General features: G+C 45.7%; 11 protein-coding genes across 15 annotated transcripts; 3 read left to right on the top strand and 8 right to left on the bottom strand.

The window, feature by feature from the left end:
• Positions 1-5: 5 nt before the first annotated feature.
• On the bottom strand, positions 6-3,855 carry LOC6536264 (VPS35 endosomal protein sorting factor-like). 4 transcript variants are annotated; one of them, XM_015192136.3, is made up of 12 exons: positions 3,718-3,855; positions 3,561-3,651; positions 3,384-3,497; positions 3,152-3,326; positions 2,437-3,092; positions 2,210-2,376; positions 1,869-2,151; positions 1,503-1,813; positions 1,109-1,440; positions 742-1,050; positions 416-684; positions 6-351 (listed from the first exon to the last, which is right to left on the bottom strand). In XM_015192136.3, the coding sequence occupies exons 1-12, from the start codon at positions 3,810-3,812 to the stop codon at positions 244-246; spliced, it is 2,910 nt and encodes a 969-aa protein (XP_015047622.1). In that variant the 5' UTR covers positions 3,813-3,855; the 3' UTR covers positions 6-243. The 4 variants fall into 4 exon arrangements, with proteins under 4 accessions (XP_015047622.1, XP_002096850.2, XP_039231965.1 ...); XM_002096814.4 differs by having other exon boundaries at positions 3,152-3,323; XM_039376031.2 differs by lacking the exon at positions 3,718-3,855 and having other exon boundaries at positions 3,557-3,651.
• A 360-nt stretch (positions 3,856-4,215) lies between these two features.
• Positions 4,216-5,945, top strand: LOC6536263 (transcription factor Ouib). Its single transcript, XM_002096813.4, has 4 exons — positions 4,216-4,450; positions 4,519-5,222; positions 5,280-5,525; positions 5,629-5,945. Exons 1-4 carry the CDS (start codon positions 4,310-4,312, stop codon positions 5,792-5,794), a joined length of 1,257 nt encoding a protein of 418 aa, XP_002096849.1. The 5' UTR covers positions 4,216-4,309; the 3' UTR covers positions 5,795-5,945.
• Positions 5,946-6,003: 58 nt separating this feature from the next.
• LOC6536262 (transcription factor Ouib) lies at positions 6,004-7,330 on the top strand. Its single transcript, XM_002096812.3, has 4 exons — positions 6,004-6,199; positions 6,260-6,816; positions 6,869-7,114; positions 7,172-7,330. Exons 1-4 carry the CDS (start codon positions 6,080-6,082, stop codon positions 7,281-7,283), a joined length of 1,035 nt encoding a protein of 344 aa, XP_002096848.1. The 5' UTR covers positions 6,004-6,079; the 3' UTR covers positions 7,284-7,330.
• Positions 7,304-8,834, bottom strand: LOC6536261 (transcription factor Ouib). Its single transcript, XM_002096811.4, has 4 exons — positions 8,622-8,834; positions 8,017-8,564; positions 7,703-7,948; positions 7,304-7,649 (listed from the first exon to the last, which is right to left on the bottom strand). Exons 1-4 carry the CDS (start codon positions 8,739-8,741, stop codon positions 7,367-7,369), a joined length of 1,197 nt encoding a protein of 398 aa, XP_002096847.1. The 5' UTR covers positions 8,742-8,834; the 3' UTR covers positions 7,304-7,366.
• Positions 8,835-9,006: 172 nt separating this feature from the next.
• Positions 9,007-10,774, bottom strand: LOC6536260 (transcription factor Ouib). Its single transcript, XM_002096810.4, has 3 exons — positions 10,011-10,774; positions 9,507-9,946; positions 9,007-9,449 (listed from the first exon to the last, which is right to left on the bottom strand). Exons 1-3 carry the CDS (start codon positions 10,206-10,208, stop codon positions 9,089-9,091), a joined length of 999 nt encoding a protein of 332 aa, XP_002096846.2. The 5' UTR covers positions 10,209-10,774; the 3' UTR covers positions 9,007-9,088.
• Positions 10,775-10,911: 137 nt separating this feature from the next.
• Positions 10,912-12,644, bottom strand: LOC6536259 (transcription factor Ouib). The gene is made up of 4 exons (XM_002096809.3): positions 12,456-12,644; positions 11,865-12,382; positions 11,434-11,682; positions 10,912-11,366 (listed from the first exon to the last, which is right to left on the bottom strand). The coding sequence occupies exons 1-4, from the start codon at positions 12,573-12,575 to the stop codon at positions 11,132-11,134; spliced, it is 1,122 nt and encodes a 373-aa protein (XP_002096845.1). The 5' UTR covers positions 12,576-12,644; the 3' UTR covers positions 10,912-11,131.
• A 143-nt stretch (positions 12,645-12,787) lies between these two features.
• LOC6536258 lies at positions 12,788-14,332 on the bottom strand. The gene is made up of 2 exons (XM_002096808.4): positions 14,114-14,332; positions 12,788-14,055 (listed from the first exon to the last, which is right to left on the bottom strand). The coding sequence occupies exons 1-2, from the start codon at positions 14,133-14,135 to the stop codon at positions 12,917-12,919; spliced, it is 1,161 nt and encodes a 386-aa protein (XP_002096844.1). The 5' UTR covers positions 14,136-14,332; the 3' UTR covers positions 12,788-12,916.
• A 1,059-nt stretch (positions 14,333-15,391) lies between these two features.
• On the bottom strand, positions 15,392-16,573 carry LOC6536257. The gene is made up of 2 exons (XM_002096807.4): positions 16,151-16,573; positions 15,392-15,922 (listed from the first exon to the last, which is right to left on the bottom strand). Exons 1-2 carry the CDS (start codon positions 16,404-16,406, stop codon positions 15,729-15,731), a joined length of 450 nt encoding a protein of 149 aa, XP_002096843.1. The 5' UTR covers positions 16,407-16,573; the 3' UTR covers positions 15,392-15,728.
• Positions 16,574-17,355: 782 nt separating this feature from the next.
• On the top strand, positions 17,356-20,718 carry LOC6536255 (cyclin-dependent kinases regulatory subunit). Its single transcript, XM_002096805.4, has 3 exons — positions 17,356-17,520; positions 20,094-20,170; positions 20,241-20,718. Exons 2-3 carry the CDS (start codon positions 20,112-20,114, stop codon positions 20,470-20,472), a joined length of 291 nt encoding a protein of 96 aa, XP_002096841.1. The 5' UTR covers positions 17,356-17,520; positions 20,094-20,111; the 3' UTR covers positions 20,473-20,718.
• Positions 17,595-19,662, bottom strand: LOC6536256 (transmembrane protein 216). Of its 2 annotated transcripts, none has more exons than XM_015192135.3 (3): positions 19,293-19,662; positions 18,531-18,972; positions 17,595-18,020 (listed from the first exon to the last, which is right to left on the bottom strand). In XM_015192135.3, exons 2-3 carry the CDS (start codon positions 18,745-18,747, stop codon positions 17,827-17,829), a joined length of 411 nt encoding a protein of 136 aa, XP_015047621.1. In that variant the 5' UTR covers positions 18,748-18,972; positions 19,293-19,662; the 3' UTR covers positions 17,595-17,826. The 2 variants fall into 2 exon arrangements, with proteins under 2 accessions (XP_015047621.1, XP_002096842.1); XM_002096806.4 differs by having other exon boundaries at positions 18,531-18,967.
• LOC6536254 (sterol O-acyltransferase 1) lies at positions 20,643-22,964 on the bottom strand. Its single transcript, XM_002096804.4, has 2 exons — positions 22,178-22,964; positions 20,643-21,768 (listed from the first exon to the last, which is right to left on the bottom strand). The coding sequence occupies exons 1-2, from the start codon at positions 22,824-22,826 to the stop codon at positions 20,738-20,740; spliced, it is 1,680 nt and encodes a 559-aa protein (XP_002096840.1). The 5' UTR covers positions 22,827-22,964; the 3' UTR covers positions 20,643-20,737.
• Positions 22,965-23,881: the final 917 nt, after the last annotated feature.

The following is a 23,881-nucleotide window of genomic DNA, read 5'->3' as shown; positions in this document are numbered from 1 at the left end:
ATATATGCGTTTTATTACCTGTGTACAACCATCTCGACATTGCAGGTAATATTTTAATGATGTCTTTAAACGTTATAACATACTTGTAATTGCACAGAAATTGAATACAAAATTGATCGGTTCCACGTCAAGGATAAATAAGCAAAAACGCAGGACAGAACCGGGCAACGAATCCGTAAAAGATTCATGCACATAAAAATATGTAATCTCAGCAAATAGCCATATGATTTACAAGCTCGATTCTCAGCTGCTGCGCATGCGCAGTAGCAATTTGGCAATAGCCTGAGCTCTTGTGATTGATACATCCTTTATTTGTTTATATAAGATCTCTACACTGCGCAGAGTTTGGGGCTACAAAAGATAAACAAACCTAATAAATAAATGCGACATGGGTGATAAATATACTGGCACTTACTAAGGTTTTCACATCCAATTGTGATTGCGCCTTGTTGGCTAAGAGCCACAGATTGACTGCCAATTGAGCGATAGTTTCCCTCTCTAGGTCAGCGTACCTCACAATCCTTAGAAAAAGTTCCAGGGCTAGCTCAGCTTGCGATCTTTGCTGCTGCGCTACTCCCAAGGATTTGAGCTGCATAAGGATGGCATCAACAACCTGAGCACACATATTGTTTACCTCCTGCAAGAATTTGGGATCGTGGCCGTACAAATCGTCATTGGACACCACTAAAAGCAAGCATTAGTCAGCGATAACGACATACAAATTGTAGTCCTTAAGCCTACCTCCTTTTATATGATAGGGAAACCTTTCCAGACTTTGCACATAGAGCATATCGAGGGAATGTAGATAGATGATACTAGGCGCTGAGCTGTCCGCTTTGAATTTATGTCTGCCAACCACTTCTAGCAGAAGGCGAAGAAAATAGAGGACGCCCTGTTCCGGACTATCCGGTACCACGATCAATGTGGCCAGGATATTACACATATACGAGACAAGGAAAGGCTCTAAGCTGCGGGGCTTGCCATCGAAGTCCACCGTGGCTGCGGGCAGCTCATTAACCAATTGCAATGCGGCTTCAAAGCAAGCATCAGCTGTTGTTGAGAAGTAAATTTATATAAAAAAGTCAAACAAAATTGATTTTATACTAGCCTTGCCCCAGACAGAGATGCTGTAGAGCCAGCTGTCCGCATAGCAAGTACAAATTCATTTGCTGCTGAACAGCTTCAATGCTGGGAATGGTAATGAAGCAGTAGGCGATGCAGGCCTTAACGAAACCCGTTGACTTCGAACGCTTTCGGGTGGCCAGCTTGCAGGCCGCATGCACCAATGTTACGTAGACTGCATCCAGATTGCTGAACGTGCCCCGAGCTTCCACATAAAAACTTAGTTGCTGCTCCAAGTCGTTTCCAAAATGAACTTTGTGAATAAACACATTGATGAGCTGAGATATCTGGCGACGTTCATCATCCACGGACAAAGCACTGAATTAATAGTTGTGTAATTTGATTATAAAATATTACTTTGCCTTTATTGCAGCACTCACTTCACTGAATCGTTCAGGATCTTTCCGAGATACATCAATGCGTTCGTTACCACGGCGTCGCAGGTATATTGCTCGCTATTCTGTTTGTAGAAACTGAGAATGTTTTTGCATACCTCGACACGCACCGACTCCTTTTGGAAGAGATCCAAGTAGGGCAGAAAGTGGGGCTGTATCAGCAGCAGTTCAATGCTGCGATAGTTTTGCATTATCCGGCTAAGAATGTTTTGCAATTGGGAATAGTGCTTTTCATAGGCTTTGCCAAGACACATTCGCGCATTCAGTTCTCCGAGCAATCTGTTTACCTCGTGTATCTAATTTAAAGATGTAAGCATCATTGATTACAATACATATATAAACTTAACTGACCGTAAAATACTGCGACACAAAGACGGCCCATGTTTCCACACAGTTTATATACTCATTAGGATCAGTCAACTTGTTGATCGTGTCGAAAGCAGCTTTTAGGAAAGTTACCCGCTGCTCCTGCAGAGGAGCGCAGCTGCTAACGCAGCTACCCAGCGAGCGCAGCAACTGGGACTTGGAGATTCCGGGCGTTTCGGAAGCATTAATAATCTCTATAAATTCTAATGCATTCGTGGCAATGAACTCTGATTTGAAGGAACTTAGTATAGACATCAGAATAGCACCGCTGTAAATAAATGCAATACGAATTATTTCTGTTAAACTTCTGAAAGAAAATTACTTACTTGTTTTTCAGCTGCTTGCTCTCATTGAGAATATCCTGCGTGTGCAGTTCGCTTTTGTGAACTAGGCAGAGAAGCATGTAGTCAAAGGCTGGGGCATATAGCTGTAGGTAGGAGCTGGCGGTGACGATTTCCGGATGCAAATTGAAGCGGGCCACAAAGCGAAAGATCTTCAAAAGCATTTATTTTATAGAAATAGTATTCATTTGTTTAATATTTCGAGTTCTCACCTGAGGATATATGAGGAACAGATCGCTAAAGTTCTCCCTTATGTAAGTCTTACTGGGCGTTAGGGTCACGCCCATGCGCACAAGGTAGCAGCGGGCATAGGTCGAGACCAGGGGATCAGCTATACCCCTTAATTGATGGGTTAAACGTTGCAGTATTCGCTCATACTCCTCGCGCGAGGATGACAGGAATTCGTAGCACTTGAATATTGAGAGCTCCAAGTAAAGTCGCGGCAGCAACTCCCGAATCGAGGCAATCTTGTAAAACCAATTCTGGCACGTATCCCGGGCAGCTTCTCGTTCCCGCTCTAAGGAGGCCGCTGAGGCTGCCGGATCTCCAGAGGCCTTAGCCCGCAGTCGATCGTATACCAGTTTTCCAAAAACATCCAGGATATCAGTGATAAGTACATACTGACTGGGATAGAATTGCAGCACAGTGGTGTCAGCCAGCATCTTGGCACACTGTATGGCTATCTTCAGAGCCTTTACTCGCTGATCGTTGTGCCAGGACTGGATAAGCTCCTGCTTGAGCTGCTCAAATCGCTGAATGTACTCCTGCTGAGTGAGATCCATCATGTGCCGCATGCTGCCATCGTCGAAGTGATCTAACTGCTCCAAGCGAAACTTTGTCTTGTCGGCCACAACTGTTTGTGCTTTGACTAAGCGATTGTGATTAAGAGTTATCAACGGACTAACAAATTCCCACCCCAGAACTTACTGCTTTCGGTGCCGCCGTCCAGGCTACCAGATGCAACCAGAAAGCTGGTGGACAGCGATAGCTTCTCGTTGGTGGTAAAGCGATTGAGGATGCCCAGTCGTCGGCTGCTCCACTGCAGTGTGTTGTCCTCGGGCTCCGTTCGGTCCCGTTCGCGACGCTTTGATTTGAGATCCTGCTGATCAGAGTGTGAAAAACTTAGTCATGTTCCTGGCCGGTGCACCACTCTACTTACGAACTCGCTGACCATTTGACTGAGCGGATCGTTGAGCTCATCATCTTGGCGTGCAAACTGCGATAGCGGATCTGTGCCCTCCAGAGCTCTGCTCAAGGGATTGCTGTCCACCACCTGGTGAAGATTGTGCCTCCATTTGAATCACTTAGAGATTAGGGCGTTGTAATATTTACCCACCGTCACCGTCTGCTGCTTTAGAGGATGCTCCAGCGTGGTCTGGCCAGCCAGGCGGTTCTTCCGGACCTCGTAGCATCGCGGCACGCACACCCTGCAGTCGGGTGCAATATTTATGAACGTTTATTTGTTTATTTACGAAGGAAAATAAATAAATTACCATTCCAAGTTCGCCATAGCGTCGTGGTTGTTGTTGTCGGCATTCCTGACAGCTGTTCGGCAACATGGCATGGGCGTACTCCGTGAGGGATGCATCTCTTCAAAGAAACTGTACTTGTTCCACGGATTTATCTTTGGAGCTCATTTTATGGTTCATTTTTTTTTTGCTTACCGTTGAATAGCGGTTAAATGAACGGTTAAATGAATTATAATATATAAATTTACATAGGTAACATATAACATATAACATATACTAATTACTTACTTACTTACTTATTTTTAAGAAGAGTAGAATATAGTCTAAAGATAGAGTTTCTATCTTTAAATATGCAAATTACGTAAGTATAGTGTAAACTATCAACGATATGAACTACTGAAGTGAACAAAACTATTATTTTCCGAAGAAATACAGAAATTTTGGCATCAGAAAACCCTTTTGCCTACGCCACTAACATGTGCTGTTTCGGGGCGAATGACAAATAGTAACATCGAAACAACGGGTGAATGGCAAATGCAGTTGACAAGCGACGCGTTTATTTTTTGTGTTCACAATTATCTTAAAAGCGATTTCATTTCGGATTGCGAATGAAAAAATGTCGAAATCGGCGCTGAAACACCTAAAGAGCACCTGCCGCGTATGTGCAAAGTACGCAAGCAACAAGCGATCGCCGAAGATATTCGAGCGGAGCAACACAAAGATGATCGACAACATTGAGGCGCTCACAGGCCTTCGGGTAAATTTTCCACTGCACCTTCATGGCATCTATGTAGTTAAAGCGTAATTTTTTGGTGCTTTCCTTAGCTGGAGAACTACGGTTGCCTGCCGGATCAGATCTGTGAGTGCTGCAGCATGGAACTGGCCTCCGCCATTAAGCTGAGGGAGCGCTGCATCGCCGCCCAGCGGGAACTACTCATCGGACTGACAGATGAGCAGCGCCAGGGCATCTCCGCATTCTACCGGGCGGCTGTCATGGGGGAGGATATTGTTCAGACGGTGAAGCCGCCCGACGATGACGAGGTTTATGCCACCTATCAGGAAATAGTCATGGAGGAGCCTAAGGAAGAGATCGACGAAGCCAAGGTGGAGTACGATAATACCTATTACGAAGTGGCCGAGGGACACGTCGGCGAGGACGACGCAGCCTCCTTGATTGAGGAGGCCGACTATGAGTCCATCATGGCCGAAGACGAAGAGCAGCAGCAAACGTTGGAGCTGGACGAAGACACTGAGCTCATTGTAGGCGATGTCAACGACGCCTACGTCTACGATTCGGATGATGAGGTGGCCGTTCTTGACAACGTGCTGGATGATGAGTACGAGCATGAAAACATTGTGGTCAAGAAGTGTAGTCTGCCGCCGAAACCGAAGGTCCGTTCGGATGATCCGCGTCGTCGTGGCACTGGAGGAGTCTACATCTGCGAACAGTGCGGCAATCACATCAAGGGACGCATGGCCTTCGAACTCCACTGTCGTCGCCATCGTGGGGACAAGCAATTTGGCTGCGAGTGAGTATATTTCTACTCTTTATTGGATGCATTGAGACTAAATGGATTTATCCACAGACTCTGTCAGTCGCGCTTCTGCACAACTTCCGAGCTAAAACGCCACATGCGCAAGCACACCGGGGAGCGCCCGTTTGCATGTCAGTACTGTGGACGCTGCTTCACCGACTACACCACCCGTGTAAAGCATGAGCGAACCCACACCAATGAGCGGCCCTACGTCTGTGGCACATGCGGCAAGGCCTTCACCACCGGCTACATCCTTAAGAACCATATGCTGATACATTCCGGCGAGCGGGCCTACAGGTACGATATACGAAATTATATTATTAGTTACCATAAACTTTTAATACTAGTACAGTCACTAATATGTTTAAAAACCGATCTAATGCTGAATCTTCCTTTCCAGGTGCGAGCTGTGCGACAAGTCCTTCATGCTGCCCACCCACCTGAGCACCCACTTCCGGTCTGGCGTACACAAGCGGCACCTGGAGAAGGCCGAGATGAAGCAGGTCCTTGAGCAGGAGCAGAAGAGGGAACTCAAGGAGGAGGAGGAGGATAGCCTGCACATCTAAATCTGGCCCATTTATATATACATAGCAATTACAGGCGATGCTAGAACGACAATGGCGCACAGCCAAGGAGCATTTCTGCAAAGAATAAACAAAACCATTTGTAATATGTAGAACTTAATCTTGAATAATAAATCCAAGCTTCAAATCCCAAGTACTGAATATTCTATTCGTTCGTGATTTCGCATCCATGCGAATGGCAAAACCAAACAGCTGATCGAAACGAAAGTAGCATTGTTTACAAAAAATTCGAAGGCATTCTATTTCAATTGTTTTAGCGGCTAAAAAATGGAAGCGAAAGTGTGTCGCACTTGTGGAAAGCGCACAAATGCCGAGAGATCATTGAATATATTTGAAAAGCGCAATCAAACCACACTGGAACACATCAAACTACTAACTGGCGCTGCGGTGAGAGCATATTAATGTGTAAACAGCATCTTGAACTTACCAACGATTTTGTTTTTAAAGTTTAAGAACTGTAATACGTTGCCAAATCGATTATGTGCCTCCTGCCAAACTTGTGTGCAACAAGCCATATCTTTTCGGGAACGCTGCTTGGAAGTCCAGAGGGAGCTGCTTCATTCCCTGGATGATGAAGAGTTTTTTAAAATCTGCCAGGAATCTCCCAAAAGCGGCTTTGAGCCGGAGGAGCACTTGGAAGCGTCACAAATTAGCATAGAAATCGAGCGGTTGGACGATCTCAATGAAGAACCCATGCAAAGCTCCGGTTTTAAATTGGAAGACATTCTTAGTGAATCTGAAATCCACGAGGACGAGCCCAATAATGATGACGATATTGGTTACAGTGAAGTGGATTACCTCATTTACGAAAGCGATCCGGAAGTAGATGAAAAGCAGGACCTCAAATCAGGCTCTGAGAATCCCAAGAAAAGAAGAAAACGTCGGAAGCCCTGCGACTCCAATGGCACCTACGTTTGCGAGGAGTGCGGAAATCACATAAAAGGACGCATTGCATTTATACTGCACTGTAAGCGACATCGCGGCGTCAAGGAGTTTGGATGCGAGTAAGTGGCTATTCTACTTAAATTTGCCCCTAACTTATAGCCTTCATTTAAGATTCTGTGAGGATCGCTTTTGCACGCCGGCGGAACTAAAGCGCCACGTACGCAGGCACACCGGAGAGAAACCCTTTAAGTGCAGACACTGTTCCCGCAGTTTCTCGGACTACAGCACTCGATTGAAGCACGAGCGGACTCACACGAACGAGCGGCCCTTTGTCTGCAAGGAGTGCAACAATGCCTTCACAACATCCTATATTCTTAAGAACCACATGCTCGTGCATACCGGCGAAAAGGCTTTTAAGTATGCGGGAAATCAAAACATTACCTAAACGTATCTAATAAGTTTCTTCTTTTGCAGGTGCGACCTGTGCGATAAGTCATTCAGTCGCGATACGCACCTTAGTACCCATTATCGTTCAAATGCTCACAGACGAAACATGCAGAAAGCGACTGTTGCGTACACCAAATAACTATTTTTACAAAAATGTCGTAGGGAATAAACAAAATGTGAACTATATTTGGCGTTAAAAGGTTGAGGTGAACTCATTAAGGTCTAGTTTGTACTGTACATCAGAGTGGATGTTTCCAGAGCTGCCAGGCCCAAAGACTCGTCTTGCACCTGTTCCGCGGGCAAAGGCACTTCTATCGTAAAGGCATCCGCCACCGGTTCTGCCTTTTCCGTCACGAATTTAACCTGATCCGCTGACTGGGATGGTGACAGCTGAACTACACCCGCGTCTGCCTTCGATTTCTCCACGTTGTGCTTGTGAGTATTGGAGCGGAAATGAGTCTTCAAGTGGGTGGGTCGCGCAAAGGATCGATGGCACAGCTCACATCTGCAAAGCATACGCTAAGTGATCGTTGACATTAGCAAGTTTAGTTTACTAGCCTGAACAGGCGCTCGCCCGTATGGATGAGCATATGGTTCTTGAGTATGTACGAATTGGTAAAGCTCTTGCCACACTGCGCACAAATGAAGGGTCGATCATTTGTGTGGGTCCGCTCGTGACGCAGGCGACCACTGTAGTTGACGTAGGTGCGGTCACAGTATCGACACTGGAACTTGCGATCTCCAGTATGCATCACTTGGTGTCCTTTCAGCTCGCCAGAGGAGAGGAAGCGGGCGGGACAAAGTCTGCATGGGTGCAAAGTTACACATTTAATCATCAGATCAAACAATTGTATAGCTAAATGCTTGCTTACTCGCACTGAAAGGGTCTAATGCCGCTGTGTTTGCGCAGGTGACGGTCGAAGGAGGACTTTCCCGTAATGTTGTTGCCGCACTGATCGCAAAAGAACACGGGAAGCGTAACCTTGGGGCGATTTTCACTATTACCGCCTTTCTTAAGGCCCCGACGCCGGGTTCTTTTCAACCTGACCGGTGAGGTGGGTCCATCATCCTCGGAAGAGCTTGACATCGCTTTGATGGCCAGCTCCATGTCTGCTTCGTTGCATGAGTCCAGGTGATCGATGCCGTCGTCCTCCTCGTCGCCATTGCTCAGACTCTCCAGCTTAATCATTACCTCCAGCGGACTGGCTGGCGTCTTTGGAGCGGCGTCTTCATGCCGCTGCCTTTGGGAGCGGACACTGCGACGAACTGAGGAGCGGGATGTGGCTTCTTCGCTCCTGACCAGCGACTCCTCGAAAATCTTCTGGCTGCTCAGGCAGCGATCGCGGAAGGATATGGCGCTATTCAGATCCGCCTGGCAGGTTGCACACATCCAGTCGGGCAAATCGGGTTCACATTGCAGCTGCCATATTAGATATAACATTTGAATTGAAGAAATTATTTTATTCCGTTGGCTTACCAGAATACCAGTGAGCAAATTGATTTGTTGCAGCACTTTCCGGGCACCATTGTTAAACAGTCTCAGTGACTTCGAGTTGTCCGTGCTGCTGGCGCACACGCGGCACACATTTTGCAGCATTTTACCAGGTTACTCGAAACTAATTGGTTAATTTCTAATTGTAAACAAGACAGCCAACCAAAACTGATTTGCCATTTGCCACGAAGCAGTGTACTTTGTGTTCCACCTGGGACGTTATGCAGCACTGGCGTCTAATAAGACCACTAAATAGTAACGGCTGCTACTAGTTTAAATCAAACTGGTTATACAATCAATACAAATTTATTTTAATCTGTGTCCTACAAAGTTAGATAGTTACCCTTAAAAGAATTACCCATTTATTTCATTTAGATTTAGTAAAGATATTTACTATATCACTTCATGTTAGGTTAGTCTCAGTAACTCAATAGCTTGGGCCAATTTATTCTTCAAGATCTCTTGCCACTGCTCTTCTGACTCTTCACCTTTTGGAGGTGCATCATGGAACGAGAGTGCGTGATCAGGTGCGCCTTTCTCTGGAAGGAGCGATCGCATGGGTCGCACCGGAAATTGCGCTCGCCCGTGTGGATGATCATGTGGTTCTTCAGGACGTAGGCTGTGGTGAACTTCTTGCCACACTCTTCGCAGACATAGGGTCGATCGTTGGTGTGAGTCCTCTCGTGGATCAGGCGGCCCATGTAGCTGACATACCTTTTCTCGCAGAAGCGACAGGCAAACGGTTGCTCACCGGTGTGGACACGGTGGTGGGCACGTAGTTCACCAGAGGAGAGGAACCTGGCTTTACAATCCCTAAAGATGCGGAATTAGCATGCCAATCTACAATTGTAATCTGTGGACGAGGCTTACTTGCAGCCAAAGGGTCGTTCGCCTGTGTGTTTCCTCATGTGGCGTTGGAAAACGGATTTCGATGTGGCATGGGTTCCGCACAGCTCGCATATGTAGATTTTGTCTTTCAGTTTGGTTGATACTTTGAGAACCTTTCGGGAAGGTACCCACTTCCCATCCATTTCAGCTTCCTCCTGCTCCGCTTCCGTATCTCGAATCAGACTGTTGTCCGTGGACTCCTCTTCAATCAGTACCTGAAACGTTTCTTCGACCAGCACGCATTTATCCGACTTCAGCTGCGATTTGGCCTTGGTATCTTCTTCATCCGACGCAGAGTCGTCATCGATGGCCAGCCATTTACGTTGGGTCTTGATGCAAAGCTTGCGGAATGCCAGTGCCGATCTGAGTTCCGACTGACAGCAATAGCACATGAAACCGGGAACATCGTCCAGCTCCAACAACTGGTATACACATACATAGGTACTGATATTATATCTCACCGATTTGAGCCACCTTTTCACTCACCCGCAGTCCGGTTATCATGTGCAAGTGCTTTAGATACTTTCGGTTGGCCAAATCGAAGAGATTCAGGCCCTTCTCGCAAATCTTCTGCCTTCCGCAGACTCTACAGACGTTGTTCAGCATCTCGATCACTAAACTCGACTGATAGACAGGCAATTGTGTGGTGATTTCATTCGGAGAAAAACGATATAAATTATGCATTCAAGGCAGAGAGAATTTTGTAAAGTTCGAATCTTTATTTGAATAAGATCAATGTTAGCAACTGGAGCAGTATGATAAAACAGAAACTGCCTACAAAGTTAAAACTTAATAATAGGTGTAAATAATGTTAATGAAATCAATAAACTGAACGTATTGAAGCGTATTATACTTCAAATAAGTAACATCTGCAAGATAAGGATGTGCAAGTTCAACTTTTAAAAACAAAGCAGATAACTTTATATTTTTGTTTTGATAAATCCACATAGACCACGTAAAAATGTGTCATATGTATTCAGAAAAAGTTTTCATTTTAAAATGTTTGTTCGTTTTTGTACCGTTTGGGTTAACACCTGATGTTTGAATATATCTTAAATAACTACCGCTTTAGTGTTAGTACTTTTGGTTTAAATATGAAATTTATCAATAATTCGTTAGTCACGATTTTTGGAAGACGACTGTAAAAGTTTTAAAACTGTAATATAATTTTTGAGATTACCTTGTATAATTTTATAAGATTTTTTGAGATTTTCTCAGTAAAAATACCTTTTCAGCCCAATAAGTATGTGTGTATATATATTTATGTCTCTAAAAGACAATATAGGCACTTTTGTGATATTAAGGAAGCACTCGACCAATTGCAATGCACATGTAAATTATGCAAAAAATAGCAAAAAGTCTTAAAAACATGGCCATTGAGAGGTGATTTGAAAAACTACGAACTATAAAAAGCTATATATTTTCCGAAGCTGTCTTACTGTTGCTTGATTTAAAGGAATTTCCAAATTTGATCCACATTTTTAGACCCATACTTGATATTGTCTTTTGAGGTTTTAGCTGCTGTTAAGTCTTTGTGGATTAGCTCTTACCTAAATATGTTTTTTGTTTTTGGTATATTAATAAATCATATGGCAGCTTGAGCTGAATTAAGCTTCCTGGCACAAAATGTCGAACTGCGTCTGCACCAGATCTTCGTCAACGGAAATGGTCAGTGGGGTCAGTGAGGTGGCTTGGGACCAGGTTTCATCGGATTCATAACTCAGCATGGACATGTACTCCGACGAAGAAGTGACGGCTTCAGCATTGCGCTTGTGGGTATTGGAGATGTAGTGGGTGGCCAGGTGTTTCTTCAGGCTGAACCAACGATCGCAGACATCGCAACTGAAAAGGAAAAGTCATATGATAAAAGAATGTTTCTTAAGGAGAATGCTTTGATTTCATCAAGTACCTATACTTCCTCACAACTTGGTGGGACGCCATGTGGGCCTTCAGGATGCAGGTCCTGGTGAACGCCTTGCCGCACTGCTCGCACACAAAGGGCCGCTCGTTGGTGTGGACACGCTCGTGCTTCTTCCTGCCCACCACGGAGAAGTAGCGACGATCGCAGTAGCGACAGGCGAACGGGGGCTCCACGGTGTGGTGGGTGAGATTGTGGGCCTTCAGCTCACTCGCTGCTAAAAAGGTCTTTGGACACTCCCTGAAAAAGTCAGATTCTTAATGTGCATACAGAGAAAATGAATTTACATATGGATGTACAATGTTTGCTGATCGGATTCATGATAGCGGACGAGATACCAAGAAGTTAGATAACAAAGAAGATGGTTACAACCTATATACATATACACAGGTAAGTGTATATTATCTTCGAGTTGCACTTACTGGCAGGGAAAGGGCCTTAGTCCGGAGTGTTCAAACTGGTGCCTGTCCAGAGATGACTTATTGTTTTTGATAATGCCACAGGTGGCGCACTGGTGGATTTGAACATTGGGCAACTCGTGATCCGACTCCAAGCCATACTCATCTGGAAGATCGACTTCCTCCAGCTTAACATCGCTATCCGTGGCCTCCGGCTCATTGGAGATCTCCACCGGCTGATCAAATTCGTCATCACCAACTGGTGCATCCGCTGAAGCTTTATTCTCGTTCTTTACGACAATATCCACTTTTTCCAGTGGCACCCTGGCTCGCCCCTTCCGCCGCTGGTTCGTTTTCTTCTTGGGTGAGGAATCATTGGGTGCTACCTTCTCCTCCTCGTTGGCCCCCACTTCATCACCTTGCTGTAGGGGCACCCATTTCTTCTGCTGCAGGATGCACTGCCTCCGGAAAATCATGGCCGAATGCAGATCGGTTTGGCAGCAGAAACACACCATATCCGGAGCATTGGGAATCTGCTGAAGCTGCGTAATAAAAAAGAAAGGAAGTGCTCATAAATATGTAAATTGCGCGATCCATTTTGATTTCTCAACTCACATGAATTCCGGTTATAAGTTGGATGCGGCGTAGAACATCCTGTCTACCGGGCTTGAAGAGCGCCACGGCTTTGGGGCACAGCCGGCTCCTGCCGCAAAGTCGGCACACATTTATTAACATTTCACGTTTTTGGTTTAAACAAATAAAATAAAAGAGTTGGTTGTGGGCATATGTCCATTCACAGCGAAACGCACACACGGCCAGTGTTGTGAACGCACAAGGACATTTAATTCGAAATTGCGCGCCAAGGTGGTGGAATTCCAACAAGAATTTGTTGGAACATTTTTCAGAGATTTTTCTTTGTCAAGTAGTTAATAAAAAACATAGATTGATTGGGATGTCTAAATGAGTTTCGGTTTTATTTGACTGCGTGCTTTGAACTACTGAGGCCAGGGCCATTGCGAACTGTAGGAAACCTTAATGAATTTTGGACCGAATAAGAGGTAGGATTAAAGAAAGTCCTAGGCGTTCGAGCAGTCGTTGTCCTCGTACGCCTTCATCATGTTCTCCTTGATCTGCAGCTCCTTGTGGAACAGCACCTCGTTGTGCAGCGCCTCCTCGCGCTCGCGGGCTATTTTGAGCTCTAGGAGATCAAGGCGCCGTTGCTCGATCTTAACGCGATAGCGATGGAGCTCATGCTGCCGCTGGCGGAAAGTGGGCAGCTGGCTGGTACCTGCACTACCGCTGCTGACACTGGGACACTTGGTGCCCCCTGGTGCTGCTGGTGATGATCCGCCTTTCGTCCCGGCGGCCACCTTGCTCGCCGCAGTGCTGCGCCTTATTGGCGATGTGCTCCGCCGAGTTGTGGGCGCCGAGACATGGACGCTGATCAGTTCGCTGCGCGAATAGGGTCCCGGCTCCTGGTGCTGATGCTGGACGGGACTGTTTTTAGGTACCTCCAGCTCGCCGGAGTAGCATGAGTCCGTGTCGTTAGCCAACGACATGCGCCGACGCTGGCCAAACCGAGGCTCCACCTCGCGCACCACACACATCTGCTGCGGCGGCAGGCTGAACGACTCCATCTTGAGGTCCGCTACCAGTTTGCAAGATGTTGATCCCTGGGAAGTGCTCGGGCAGCGTTCGGTAGCCAGGTCCTTGCTCCGCTTGTTCTTGAGCGACTCGTGAGAGGGCTTGTAGCGCAATGCCAGACTTGGCTTGGTCGTCAGCACGATATCTGTCGGCTCCTCGGGCTCTGTTGCTGCAACTTTCTTTGCGCCACGCTGACGCTTGTGGATTCCGTCGAATAGACGCCGCCAGTAGATGATCGCCTGCTCTTTGGAGCTGATCTCCTTGGGCTCCGGCAGCGAGGTGGCCGATGACTGATTAACATTCCAGGTCGATTCCCGTAGGCTAACTGACTTTTTGCCCAATTCGCTTTCGCCGGTGCTGGCGCTCTTTGTTTTAACCTCTTGCGCTGGCAGGTGCCAACTTTCTGAGGCCGTGCGTCTCTTGGTGGGCACATCGGTCGCCTGACTTCGGTTCAGGCTGCGCGAGGTAAGGCGCCGATAGTTGACCAAGGAGTCGAAGGTTTCCTCCTCCTCGTTGAGCTTCCACATGACGCGGCGACTGCTACTGGACATGGAGCGTCCAAAGGTCTCTTCTGGAGAAGGAAACACATGGGTTTAACGACTTAAGGATGCTACATTCGCTTGACTCACCCGACTTGTGGTTTCTATCCATGGCGATTACTTTCCGCTGACAAATCAACTTTGCCCGATCCTCGAAATTGCCACTGGCCTGCAGCAGTTCTGGTTTTGAATTTATAGAGCTTACTAATTTGGGAGACCTGTCTGTGTGTAGCTGAATATCTGAAATTTTGGAGGCACGAAATAAAATACACCTATCATACTCGAAAAGATCTTACTGAACCCACGGCCTACTAATAACAGATGTTGGTTCTTTGTTTCGATCTTTAATATTTATTTGCATCGAGTGTATAGGTTCTTTTAAATTCTGTTGTTGTTTTGTTTATTAACTATCCGTTTTACACGCGCTTTAAAAGTATGTTAACATTTTGCGTTTAACGAAATTACATAAATATTATACAGGTAAATTATTCAACATAGGATTGTGGCTTTGGTTTTCTTGCAGCTTCTAGCTGTTTGGTTTCAGTAAAATTGTTTCTTCTTTGTTCTTTTGTTTTAAAAGCATGAGATTTGTGGACTGTTGCGAGTTTTTGTGATCGGTTTGTGCGTTATTTTGCTATGAAACCACACAAAGTTCTTACGAATTATACACAATCTTCGGTGTAGCTTAGACAATGTTTGTGGACATTAGTGACTAGCATTGGAGGAGCTGCAATCCTCTGTTTTTCGGTTCCTCGGTTCAAGCGGGGATAATTGAGCGTGATTTATTGGGTGTTTTGAGTTGCCAATAGGCAGATTGGGAGAAGAAGTGTTTCGCAAGGATATTGCGGCACCAAAATGGAGGGTTGTCGCCTAGTTGTTAACACTCTATCAATGTTGAATATGATTTATGATAGATTTAGCTAATTTGTTTTTCGCTTTCTTTGTAAACGTTTGCCCGCTTGGGTTTGGTTTGTTTTTAGTACCGTCTTGAACATGTTATTTACGCTATTTGCTAGTTTTATATAAAGTAGTTTCATTAAAGTACACACATGGTCTAGACTTTTAACTGGGCTTCATGATGCGTGGCTTTGTCCTCCTTTTAAATATTGGTATGAAATATTAAACGCTTCTCTTAGTGGTAATGAAATATTTGAATGCCCTTTCGGCCAACTGGTTCATGATTCTCATTCTGATTTTGACTAGATTTTGTGAGATATTCTACTGATTTTTTACAATTGTTTTTAAGATTCGAGCTATCTGTGAACTATTATAAATTATTATTTCCACTCATTAAATTTGTTTTTATGCTGCTTTTCGATATTTTTTTACAAAAAAATTGTCATCTTAAAATTGTGAAAATTATTCAAGTTTTAGGTTTTGCTTGTTGTCTTATATTGGTTCCAATTGATGCTTAAATGTTAACAATTTTTGTATATAAAACCGTTCAATGTATGTATATAAGAGTGTGTGTATGTTATCATAAACCTTACTATACATAATTATTAATATGCTACATATGTGTTTTGTTTTGTTTTGTTTTCTTTCTGTTTGGTTTTCTTCTCGGCCATGAGCAATTCAGCTGCCTACTGCTAATCAGCTAGATTACATTTCATTACACTGCACAATATCCTTTCTCGATCGTGTAGATTGCTAAACTTTCGCATGTATATTTGCTGCTAGTTGGCTGGTGTTTCTGTCTATGTGGCTAATCATAAGTTACTGGACGACACAGCGAGAAAACGAAGACGATGGCATACCACACCTCGGTCAGGTAAAGGGCGATCTGCAGCGTGCACAGGCAGTACTCCAGGCGCAGTCGGTAGGTCTGCAGCAGCAGCAGATAGGAGACGCCCACGAAGCAGGGGGCGGTCATGAAGACCGACAGTATGGCAGACCAGCCTGTAAGCGAAATCAAAGAGTGTCGATTAGATTGGATGATTCTCAAAGAAAAAATACTATCCTACTATAATAAGATAATCTAATATAAACATGATAATGAGCTCATTATTGGGTTTTTTAAGTTTAGTGGTTCAGTTTGATAAACTAAACGCTTGATAACGCTATTGAGGGTGATGCTATTGTTTTAGCATCCTATAATTAGACCAGCAAGCGGGCGGGTGTCTTTACCTCGATCGGCCAGCGAACTCATGCGCCCCATTATCAATCGGATCGTCTCGAAGACAATGAAGCTAATCATCACCCCCGTGTCCAGGGCCAAAGTATGTCCCGTGTAGCTGAGATTGATAGCCTTCAGGAGGCCCATGGCCATCTCGCAACAGGCGAACATGCCGAAGTAGAACGAGTTGAGGTAGATCAACACCTCGTAGTTCATGCTGGGATTGGGCTTCTTCGGCACGAGCGGTGGCGGACGCTTGGGCGGCATCTTTCTGCCGGCTTAGCACCTCCTCCTCTGACTGCTGGTTCTACTTTTCCTCCTGTTTCCTTCCTCTTGATGTCTACAAATTGTCTGGCAAATTGGACCGAATTGATCTCCCGGATCGCTCACACGGCGGCGTTGCTCACGTTGGGCACTGTATTTATAGACTGACCATAATAATAACGCGAACCTGCCGTGCTGCTCGCTTGGCCAATGCAGCGCCTGCGGCTGCGGCATCGCCATCGCCATCGGTACGGCGGTCTCACGGTTTGTCGCTGCGAAATGTGCTGTTTATTTGAATAATGTGCTGCTGGTCGTTGTCGCCTTTTTTTTATTTGTTTTCTCTGCTCGGTGTTTGGGTCAGCATTGACCGGCAGATAGCCTGCCTAGAAATGTGGGTGCGAATGATTTCACTGGTCATCACTAGGCTACTAGGAAAGAACACTAATTAAGACTCCCTAGATGGAGTATTCCCCAGAGCACAGAACTGCCATTAAATGGTTACCTTGGAGTGCAGGGCAGGTTTGGGTGTATAAAAGACACGCATCGGTGGCGTTTAAATGTAATTTTACATTCGCTTGGAAGGCGTATAATAAAAAGAACTCATAAAGCGTTATATTCATTCTGTCTCGCTGATGTCTGCTGAAGCTCTCTCCTGAAAATCGTACAGGGCATGTTGCCTAGCCAAGACCGAACGGAGAGCTCGTTGACAATAAACAGCCCTCTCATCTGGCCATTACAGCCAGGCTAACGTGGCCGCAGTGGGCCGTGTATATTACATTCAAATTAGAAGTGTACATTGCACCTAGGGGACAGCAGCAGTGTTGCACGAGCCATGCAGTTCGCATATAATTTTAGACCATCAGAGCCGTATAAAAATATCAGAACCGAGCGGGTACGAGGAGCAAATGCGCCAGCAGGGAGGCAACGCCACAAAGGCCGGACAAAAGAATGCAACCAAGAAATGCAAATTAAATGCAGCTTTGCTTTTGATAGAATCGGACGCGTCGTGTTTCGTTGCGTTGTGATTTCCGCGGGCGCGAATGATCTGTGCGGATTATATAAGTTGATAAAGGTCCACGTACCTTGTTGAAAATCCTCCCCAGCTGCCACCTAATGGGTATGTTTCGCTACGCAGTTTCCTTCAATATCGGATATAGCGTGGATCCCGAGGCGGTCTAGTGTAGTTTTTTGTTTGGTTTTTGTGTGCAGCGGCTTAGTCTGCATTGAAGTGGCTTAGTTTTGAGGCCTTGGCGAATCGCTTGATGTGAAAGTGCCAAAGGAAAGTGTATCGTCTTCGTCGTAGTCGTCGCTCGGCTGTGGATGCTTCTTCTCCATCTCCTCCAGGTGGGAGTGTTAGTGCTGGCTTGGTCTTGATCTCGATCTTGGTCGTTGACGTGGCGGCGGCAACGCAGCTAATCAACTGCTAGGTGTATGTGACGGGGCGACACATTGTACAAATGAATATGCTGGCGTAGACTAGTTCAGCACCTTGTAGGGTGATCATTAAGGCACTCAGAATAATTTCGAGTTTGAGAACAAAGGTTTGAAAACAACACAAGTAGATAACAATAGCAAGACTGGGCAGTGTTAATATTACGGATGCGGTTGCTTGCCAGCCTGCAAAGAGAGAAACACAAGGAAAATGTTAGCTACAGATGCACGGAAAATCATATAATCCATCTAATTTGTTTATAATTCATTTGATTAATTCGGTTTATTCGATTGAAAATGATTCAGTGTTTTAAACTATAATACTAATCATTTTATGTTTATCCAACACAACGCATTGCGATAATATTTACAGCCCCAATTACTTTTCCAATAACTCATTTTGATGATTCGCTTTGATAGATTTCCTTTGCATATTGCTTAATGTGCCAGAAGGGCGCCTTTCCCCTGCCACCACGAAACGCGTATTTTCATCCGGGATGATGACCATAATTACGCATACGCCGTGTGGGCTACATACATATACATATGTACGCCCAAACGTTTATGGGTTATAACCGCGGTGGCAGGGGGATGGCATGAAATGGGCAGGGGATATGGTGGCCGGGCAAACAAATAATTTCGCCATGTCATCATCGCTGCCACCCTTACAATGCCAGTGTGGTAAGTAGTACTCACCACGATCGCTTAGACTGCTCTTCCGGCCGAAGACAATGCGCACGGTCTCGATGATGCACAGTGAGAGCAGGATGCTGGCCTCCCGGGACAATGCGTTCTCGCCGTAGTTGAGATTGATGGCCTTTAGAACGCCTACGCCCACTTCGAAGGCGGCGTACATGCCAAAGTAGAACGAGTTAAGATACATAAGTATCTCATAGATGAGGCTGGCGTTCATGGTGGCCGCTACTGCGGAATCGAGTCCGTGACCGTTGCCGTATCCGTGTCCTTCTGCGTAGCACCCAGTTCCTCAAGGCGGCAGGTGCGTCGCCTCTAACCGGTTGGATGTCACCTGGGCAGTTTGGAGCAGCTCCCCCGCTTTTCCACTGGCAGCAGCAGGTGTTTCGGCTTCTTTACGCCAGCATTGGGACCTTTGGGCGGTCTGTGGTGAGTGCCTGCTGGACTGAAAAAGTTTGGCTAATTGCGGTCTGCTTGTATATATGTCAAACTTCCTCAACTAGCGTAAATCAATCGAATTTTATAGGTGCAAATACATATGAATATACATATTTTAATATTTACTAGCATAAGATTGACCGCCATTTTAGGTCATTACCAATTTAACGGTAATTTCATTTAGCGACAATGGGGAGTACATATATGTACAAAAGTACTTTTAGGTTCTAGAATGCACTTTCGTCGTCACTAGAGGATTCTTTTGATTGCAGTAGTAATGACGTTTTTACTTATGGAAGTTTGACTGTATTTACTTGTCATCCTTACCTCTTCCACTGCTTCTTCTTCTTGTTTCCGTTCTCCTTCGCCTCTGCTCTTCCTCTTCCTCTGGCTGCTCCGCCGTTACTGTTGTTGCCTTCCTTCTGGATGAACTCCCGTTGTCATGGGAGTGTATGGATGTTATGTTATGTATATGCAATGCACGCAGGCGACAACTCTATGCTAATATTAAGTACATGCGTTCACGTTTATTTATACGCGTGTGCGTTGTTGTTGCTCGTTGGCCTGCCTGGTTGTTGTTGTTGGTTTGTTGGCGAGAGACGAGTGGCACATAGAGGGGCTTATATAAAAAACTCTGCCCAGGAGGAAAGGAACCTCTCCCCGCGCTCTAACGCACATGCACAAGTGTGGCCATGGACCACTAACGGAGAAATTGTCGATTCCAATTGGAAAATATGAGAGCCTGCATGTTCCGGTCACACTGGAAATCAATTATTATCCCATTGAGTTTCTTCATTCGCTAAATATGTTACCAATTATTATAGAAGCTCCAAGTACATAACTTTTTTTTAATTGGCAACACACGAACAAATAATATTACACATTAACGTACATTTCTAAATATACATTAAAATCAGTTAGAACGTAATCAATTGAAGGGATTAAAAAAAAAAGCATATTTGAATTAGCCGCAAAAGGTGCTGTTAAATTGCACAGCTGGTAACCAAACGATAGCTTTATATTCGATAGCTGCAGCCACAGCTGTCGTATTTAAAATCGATTAATAGTTCTGGCATCTCTATCTGATTTTATTGACCTATTTTGGTTAAATTGTTTTATTTACCTCAGGTTTTCTTGCGTTTCGCAATGCCGGCCGATCAAATTCAATACTCGGAGAAGTACTTCGACGACGAGTTTGAATACAGGTAAGTGCGACACGCGTTTCAGCACCCGTCAACCGTTTGCTTACACCTAACCCGCTTTCCCTCCCTACAGGCATGTTATCCTGCCACCGGATTTGGCCAAACATGTGCCGAAGGCTCATCTGATGACCGAGACGGAGTGGCGCAACCTGGGCGTGCAGCAGAGTCCCGGCTGGGTGCACTACATGGTCCACGCGCCGGAGCCGCATGTGATTCTATTCCGACGCAAACGCATTCCGGCTGAGGACGCTCCACAGGTGGCAGCCGCCAATGCAGCTCAGGCCATAGCGAATCTGTGTGGTTAGGCCGGGAATTTTATATCGCCAAGGATCGCTCTTCCAAGGACGCACTCACCAATGCTCACGCAGTATTTTATAAGTTAGCATCAGAAAATCTGATGTAAAATTACAAACCATAGCTTTAGGGAGCAGTTCAGCTGGAAAGTTCAAAGACACGAAACGAGCTGAAGACATCGTTTCTGTTATTTTCATTAAGTTTATTTACCTAAAATACAAATCGAAGCGTACGCCTTGTGTACAGACAGTTTAAAAGTAGTGATTAATTAATTGACTAATTGTAGCAACGCCATACCGCCGGCAGGAGGCGATCCGTCCAGCTCCGGTTGCTCAGGCTGCAGTTCTTTAGGGCGTAATGCTCCATGGCGTATAGTGAGATCAGAGTGGCGTTTCCCAGGATCAGAGAGAACCACAGAAAGATGTTGCCCATCACTTTGGGAGCACTCCGCATCAGGAATACCAAGGCAACGCCTACGACACCAAATAAGAAGAACATCACTGGGAAGAACATTTGCAGGGCGAAGCCGAGCACCTGCTCATGGACCACAGCTGAGATCATAAACACTGCCAGCGAGGCGCCTACTTTGGAACCTCGGAACACATGAGTGTACATATCCTTGTACACGTACTCGTACAGCCAGTCGTGCACGACGACATTCCAGTTTCTGTAGTAGCCATCGTACGTGTGCGACGTCCACCAATCCTTGTAGAACATTCGATCGCCGAAGCGGAGAAGCTCCGACGTGAAGTTCAGCCACGAGTGCAGGATTAGGTAGAAGCCGCACAGGAAGATCACAGCGCAGGGCAGCATCATGCCGAACAGCTTGAGGATCAGCTGGGAGGGTCCCATTGGTTCCAGGCCGTACTGTCCGAAGTGCTCGTGGATGTGTCGCTCATGGATGAACGCGTACAGGAAGGCTATGGCCACCACCTCCAAGAGGCGGTTCAGGGCGAACTTCCAGCGGATGTGGGAGGTGCGCGGGTAGCTGTCTCGGTAGATAAGCGTGGGTGCAAAGAGGAAATACGTGTAGCAGCTCAGCGGCGGCACAAAGGGTCGCCCACTGGCCTCCTTCTCCTCCTGCGCATCTTCCTTCTTGGCCTTGCCGTTCAGAACCCGCTCTGCATTATACCGGACAAAGGCGTGCATCTTCATCAGCAGTCGCGTGCTCTCGAGCAACAGGACGCACGCACTCACGAAGGGCAGGTTGAACTTGAGGCACAGCGACGTCGACACGAAACAGAAGACCAGTTGGGAGCTGATGTACAGGATGAGGCAGCTGTGCGACCAAAAGCGCTGGAGGGAACCTGCAGGATGGGAAAACAGATTGGAAATTATGTTTCTAGAAATAAGGTCCTTCAATTGATAGTACTATTATATTCCTACATTTATCGCTTTATTCTTAGTTATTAAGCTTAATGGAAAGCGCATTTTTTAACAATCAGAGCAAATGCGCAAATAAACGTTGTACAATTCAACCGAGATGAGTAACTTAGTGAATTGTGATGTGAATTTCCTTTGTTAAGAGCGATGTCGTCACAATTTGCTGGTCAAGTGGCTCAACAAAAGGCTTGTGTTATTAGCGTTTAACTACCTGCACTTTAATAAAGCAATATGGTATCATAAATGATCATTAGAATCTTTAACTACGACTCATCCTATTAGTGACCATAATTTAACTTAATTAGTTAACGATAATTGGACCAGCCCACTTACTGTGCGGTTTCAGCCTGTGCCTGACCAAGGCCCATCCGCGGAAGGCGAAGTAGAGCGCCAGGACGAATACATGCTCCAGCAGCCAAACGCCCAGCACCCAGTGCAGCCGGCGCAGTCCGCCACGGAAGGTGCCCAGTCCCAGATCGAAGCGGCCATCCACAAAGTAATCGTAGCAGATCACGTTCAGCAGGAACATGACCAGAATAATGTAGAAGATGTGGTAGATGGTGCGCATGTGCTCCACCTGCAGCAGTGCGGTGAGGTACGATTCCCGGGCAACAAACACTTTTTCGGGCAGTTGTCGTCGCTGCTTGCGGACGGATGTTTCGCTTTGGAGCGGTGGCCTTGGTTGAGTGCCATTTGCATGGCCATTTGGGGCGTCACTGACGTCTGCTGGCGCTTGGTTGGTCACGCGATTATGCCAGGTGCTCTTTCGATCGGATTTCTCGAAGTTGGGGAACTCGTGGGCACGCAGCTCCCGCTGTCGCAGATCCTGCAGCACATCCTCCACCATGCAGGACAGGCGCTGCTCGAAGTCGCTCACCATCTTGGACTGGAACTTCTGCAGCTTGTCGTGCACAAAGCTGAGATCGGGCAACCTGGTCTGCGCCTCCTCCTCGCCTCGTTTCTCTACCCTTTCCGCGGCCATGACTGTTTCTCAAATGTTGGGCTGTGCGTCTGATTCTGAAACTGTTCCTTTGCTTTCGGTGTTAATCCTATCCAGCTGGTGGATCTTACAGCAGCGACTGCCCCCGGGGACGTCAGTTTGCACAATGTACGCGTCGCTGGCCCGGCTGTGTTGTTTTCAAATCCGCGGCGATAACGGCGCTTGCTGACTTAGCAGACAGGGGCGGCGCTAAAGGGGATCAAGTACATATTAAAATAAATTACTAACCTAATAAATTAATAATCAAGCAAAAACATTAAATTAAATTTTTGACTATTCCTAATTGTTCAAAGTATAACAACTTTAATTATAAAATACAATTTTTTCTAAATTTCTCATATACTATATATCCTATTATATATTCTTAAAGTGTTTAGATGGTGTTTTAACAGAGTCATTATAATTTATTCTCTAAAATAATAGTATTTTTGAGTTAAGTTCTAGGTACTTAGCATGAACACTAAGACTACCTCCCTGTTTTCAGTTCTCTTAGCTTTAGTTCTCAGTTCTCTTAGTCACTCTCTTCTTGTGGGATCGAGCTCCACTTCGAAACGCCCGCGACACTGGGCCGGGTCTCGAGTTCCCTAATGCTAAGTTTAAATGCGCTACAATTGTAATTGAAATACATTTGGACTAATATCTCGCACTTTGAGCAAGACGGCCGACTGACTAGCTGTCAACGGCACTTTAATCAGCCTATTCTACGCCACAAGTGCGATAAGCGCTGTCCATTGGCCTCGTGGTGGCTTCTGATTCCCATTCCCAGGAGACGAATGCGAGTGCACTTGCACCCGATTTGTTTACATGATGCTGACCCGATTGGGGTGCAGCACAGTGGAGCCTCGCTTATAGCCCCCCTTAAGAAATGCACTTGCAGCTGGTTCTTGATTAGCAGAAAAATATACTGCATATTAGATTTTATTATTATATTATATATATAATACATTTTATTATTATTACTATAATTAAATGAACACTTTGTTCTTACAATATAGCGCGGTGTTATAAGTTTAAATCCATAAAGTTTGTTTGCACGG

This window comes from Drosophila yakuba, chromosome 3R (assembly GCF_016746365.2).
Source record: "Drosophila yakuba strain Tai18E2 chromosome 3R, Prin_Dyak_Tai18E2_2.1, whole genome shotgun sequence".
NCBI lineage: Eukaryota > Metazoa > Arthropoda > Insecta > Diptera > Drosophilidae > Drosophila > Drosophila yakuba.
This window is presented reverse-complemented; position numbering and strand designations above follow the sequence as displayed.

Bases quoted from the DNA above. Each gene is read 5' to 3' on its own strand.
- LOC6536264 (XM_015192136.3), bottom strand. From the start codon at position 3,812: ATGCATCCCTCACGGAGTACGCCCATGCCATGTTGCCGAACAGCTGTC. The intron at 2,377-2,436 runs GTGAGAACTCGA...ATGCTTTTGAAG, and splicing joins TGTTCCTCATATATCCTCAG to ATCTTTCGCTTTGTGGCCCG. The intron at 352-415 runs GTAAGTGCCAGT...TATCTTTTGTAG, and splicing joins AATTGGATGTGAAAACCTTA to CCCCAAACTCTGCGCAGTGT.
- LOC6536263 (XM_002096813.4), top strand. From the start codon at position 4,310: ATGTCGAAATCGGCGCTGAAACACCTAAAGAGCACCTGCCGCGTATGT. The intron at 4,451-4,518 runs GTAAATTTTCCA...TGCTTTCCTTAG, and splicing joins AGGCGCTCACAGGCCTTCGG to CTGGAGAACTACGGTTGCCT. The intron at 5,526-5,628 runs GTACGATATACG...CTTCCTTTCCAG, and splicing joins TCCGGCGAGCGGGCCTACAG to GTGCGAGCTGTGCGACAAGT.
- LOC6536262 (XM_002096812.3), top strand. From the start codon at position 6,080: ATGGAAGCGAAAGTGTGTCGCACTTGTGGAAAGCGCACAAATGCCGAG. The intron at 6,817-6,868 runs GTAAGTGGCTAT...CCTTCATTTAAG, and splicing joins GTCAAGGAGTTTGGATGCGA to ATTCTGTGAGGATCGCTTTT. The intron at 7,115-7,171 runs GTATGCGGGAAA...CTTCTTTTGCAG, and splicing joins ACCGGCGAAAAGGCTTTTAA to GTGCGACCTGTGCGATAAGT.
- LOC6536261 (XM_002096811.4), bottom strand. From the start codon at position 8,741: ATGCTGCAAAATGTGTGCCGCGTGTGCGCCAGCAGCACGGACAACTCG. The intron at 8,565-8,621 runs GTAAGCCAACGG...CTAATATGGCAG, and splicing joins ATTTGCTCACTGGTATTCTG to CTGCAATGTGAACCCGATTT. The intron at 7,650-7,702 runs GCTAGTAAACTA...TATGCTTTGCAG, and splicing joins ACGGGCGAGCGCCTGTTCAG to ATGTGAGCTGTGCCATCGAT.
- LOC6536260 (XM_002096810.4), bottom strand. From the start codon at position 10,208: ATGCATAATTTATATCGTTTTTCTCCGAATGAAATCACCACACAATTG. The intron at 9,947-10,010 runs GTGAGTGAAAAG...TGTGTATACCAG, and splicing joins ACATGATAACCGGACTGCGG to TTGTTGGAGCTGGACGATGT. The intron at 9,450-9,506 runs GTAAGCCTCGTC...CCGCATCTTTAG, and splicing joins GAACGACCCTTTGGCTGCAA to GGATTGTAAAGCCAGGTTCC.
- LOC6536259 (XM_002096809.3), bottom strand. From the start codon at position 12,575: ATGTTAATAAATGTGTGCCGACTTTGCGGCAGGAGCCGGCTGTGCCCC. The intron at 12,383-12,455 runs GTGAGTTGAGAA...TTTATTACGCAG, and splicing joins AACTTATAACCGGAATTCAT to CTTCAGCAGATTCCCAATGC. The intron at 11,367-11,433 runs GTACTTGATGAA...TTTCCTTTTCAG, and splicing joins CAAGTTGTGAGGAAGTATAG to TTGCGATGTCTGCGATCGTT.
- LOC6536258 (XM_002096808.4), bottom strand. From the start codon at position 14,135: ATGGATAGAAACCACAAGTCGG. The intron at 14,056-14,113 runs GTGAGTCAAGCG...TTCCTTCTCCAG, and splicing joins GGATAGAAACCACAAGTCGG to AAGAGACCTTTGGACGCTCC.
- LOC6536257 (XM_002096807.4), bottom strand. From the start codon at position 16,406: ATGCCGCCCAAGCGTCCGCCACCGCTCGTGCCGAAGAAGCCCAATCCC. The intron at 15,923-16,150 runs GTAAAGACACCC...TTTCGCTTACAG, and splicing joins GAGTTCGCTGGCCGATCGAG to GCTGGTCTGCCATACTGTCG.
- LOC6536256 (XM_015192135.3), bottom strand. From the start codon at position 18,747: ATGAACGCCAGCCTCATCTATGAGATACTTATGTATCTTAACTCGTTC. The intron at 18,021-18,530 runs GTGAGTACTACT...CTCTCTTTGCAG, and splicing joins GAGCAGTCTAAGCGATCGTG to GCTGGCAAGCAACCGCATCC.
- LOC6536255 (XM_002096805.4), top strand. From the start codon at position 20,112: ATGCCGGCCGATCAAATTCAATACTCGGAGAAGTACTTCGACGACGAG. The intron at 20,171-20,240 runs GTAAGTGCGACA...CCCTCCCTACAG, and splicing joins GACGACGAGTTTGAATACAG to GCATGTTATCCTGCCACCGG.
- LOC6536254 (XM_002096804.4), bottom strand. From the start codon at position 22,826: ATGGCCGCGGAAAGGGTAGAGAAACGAGGCGAGGAGGAGGCGCAGACC. The intron at 21,769-22,177 runs GTAAGTGGGCTG...CCCATCCTGCAG, and splicing joins GCACAGGCTGAAACCGCACA to GTTCCCTCCAGCGCTTTTGG.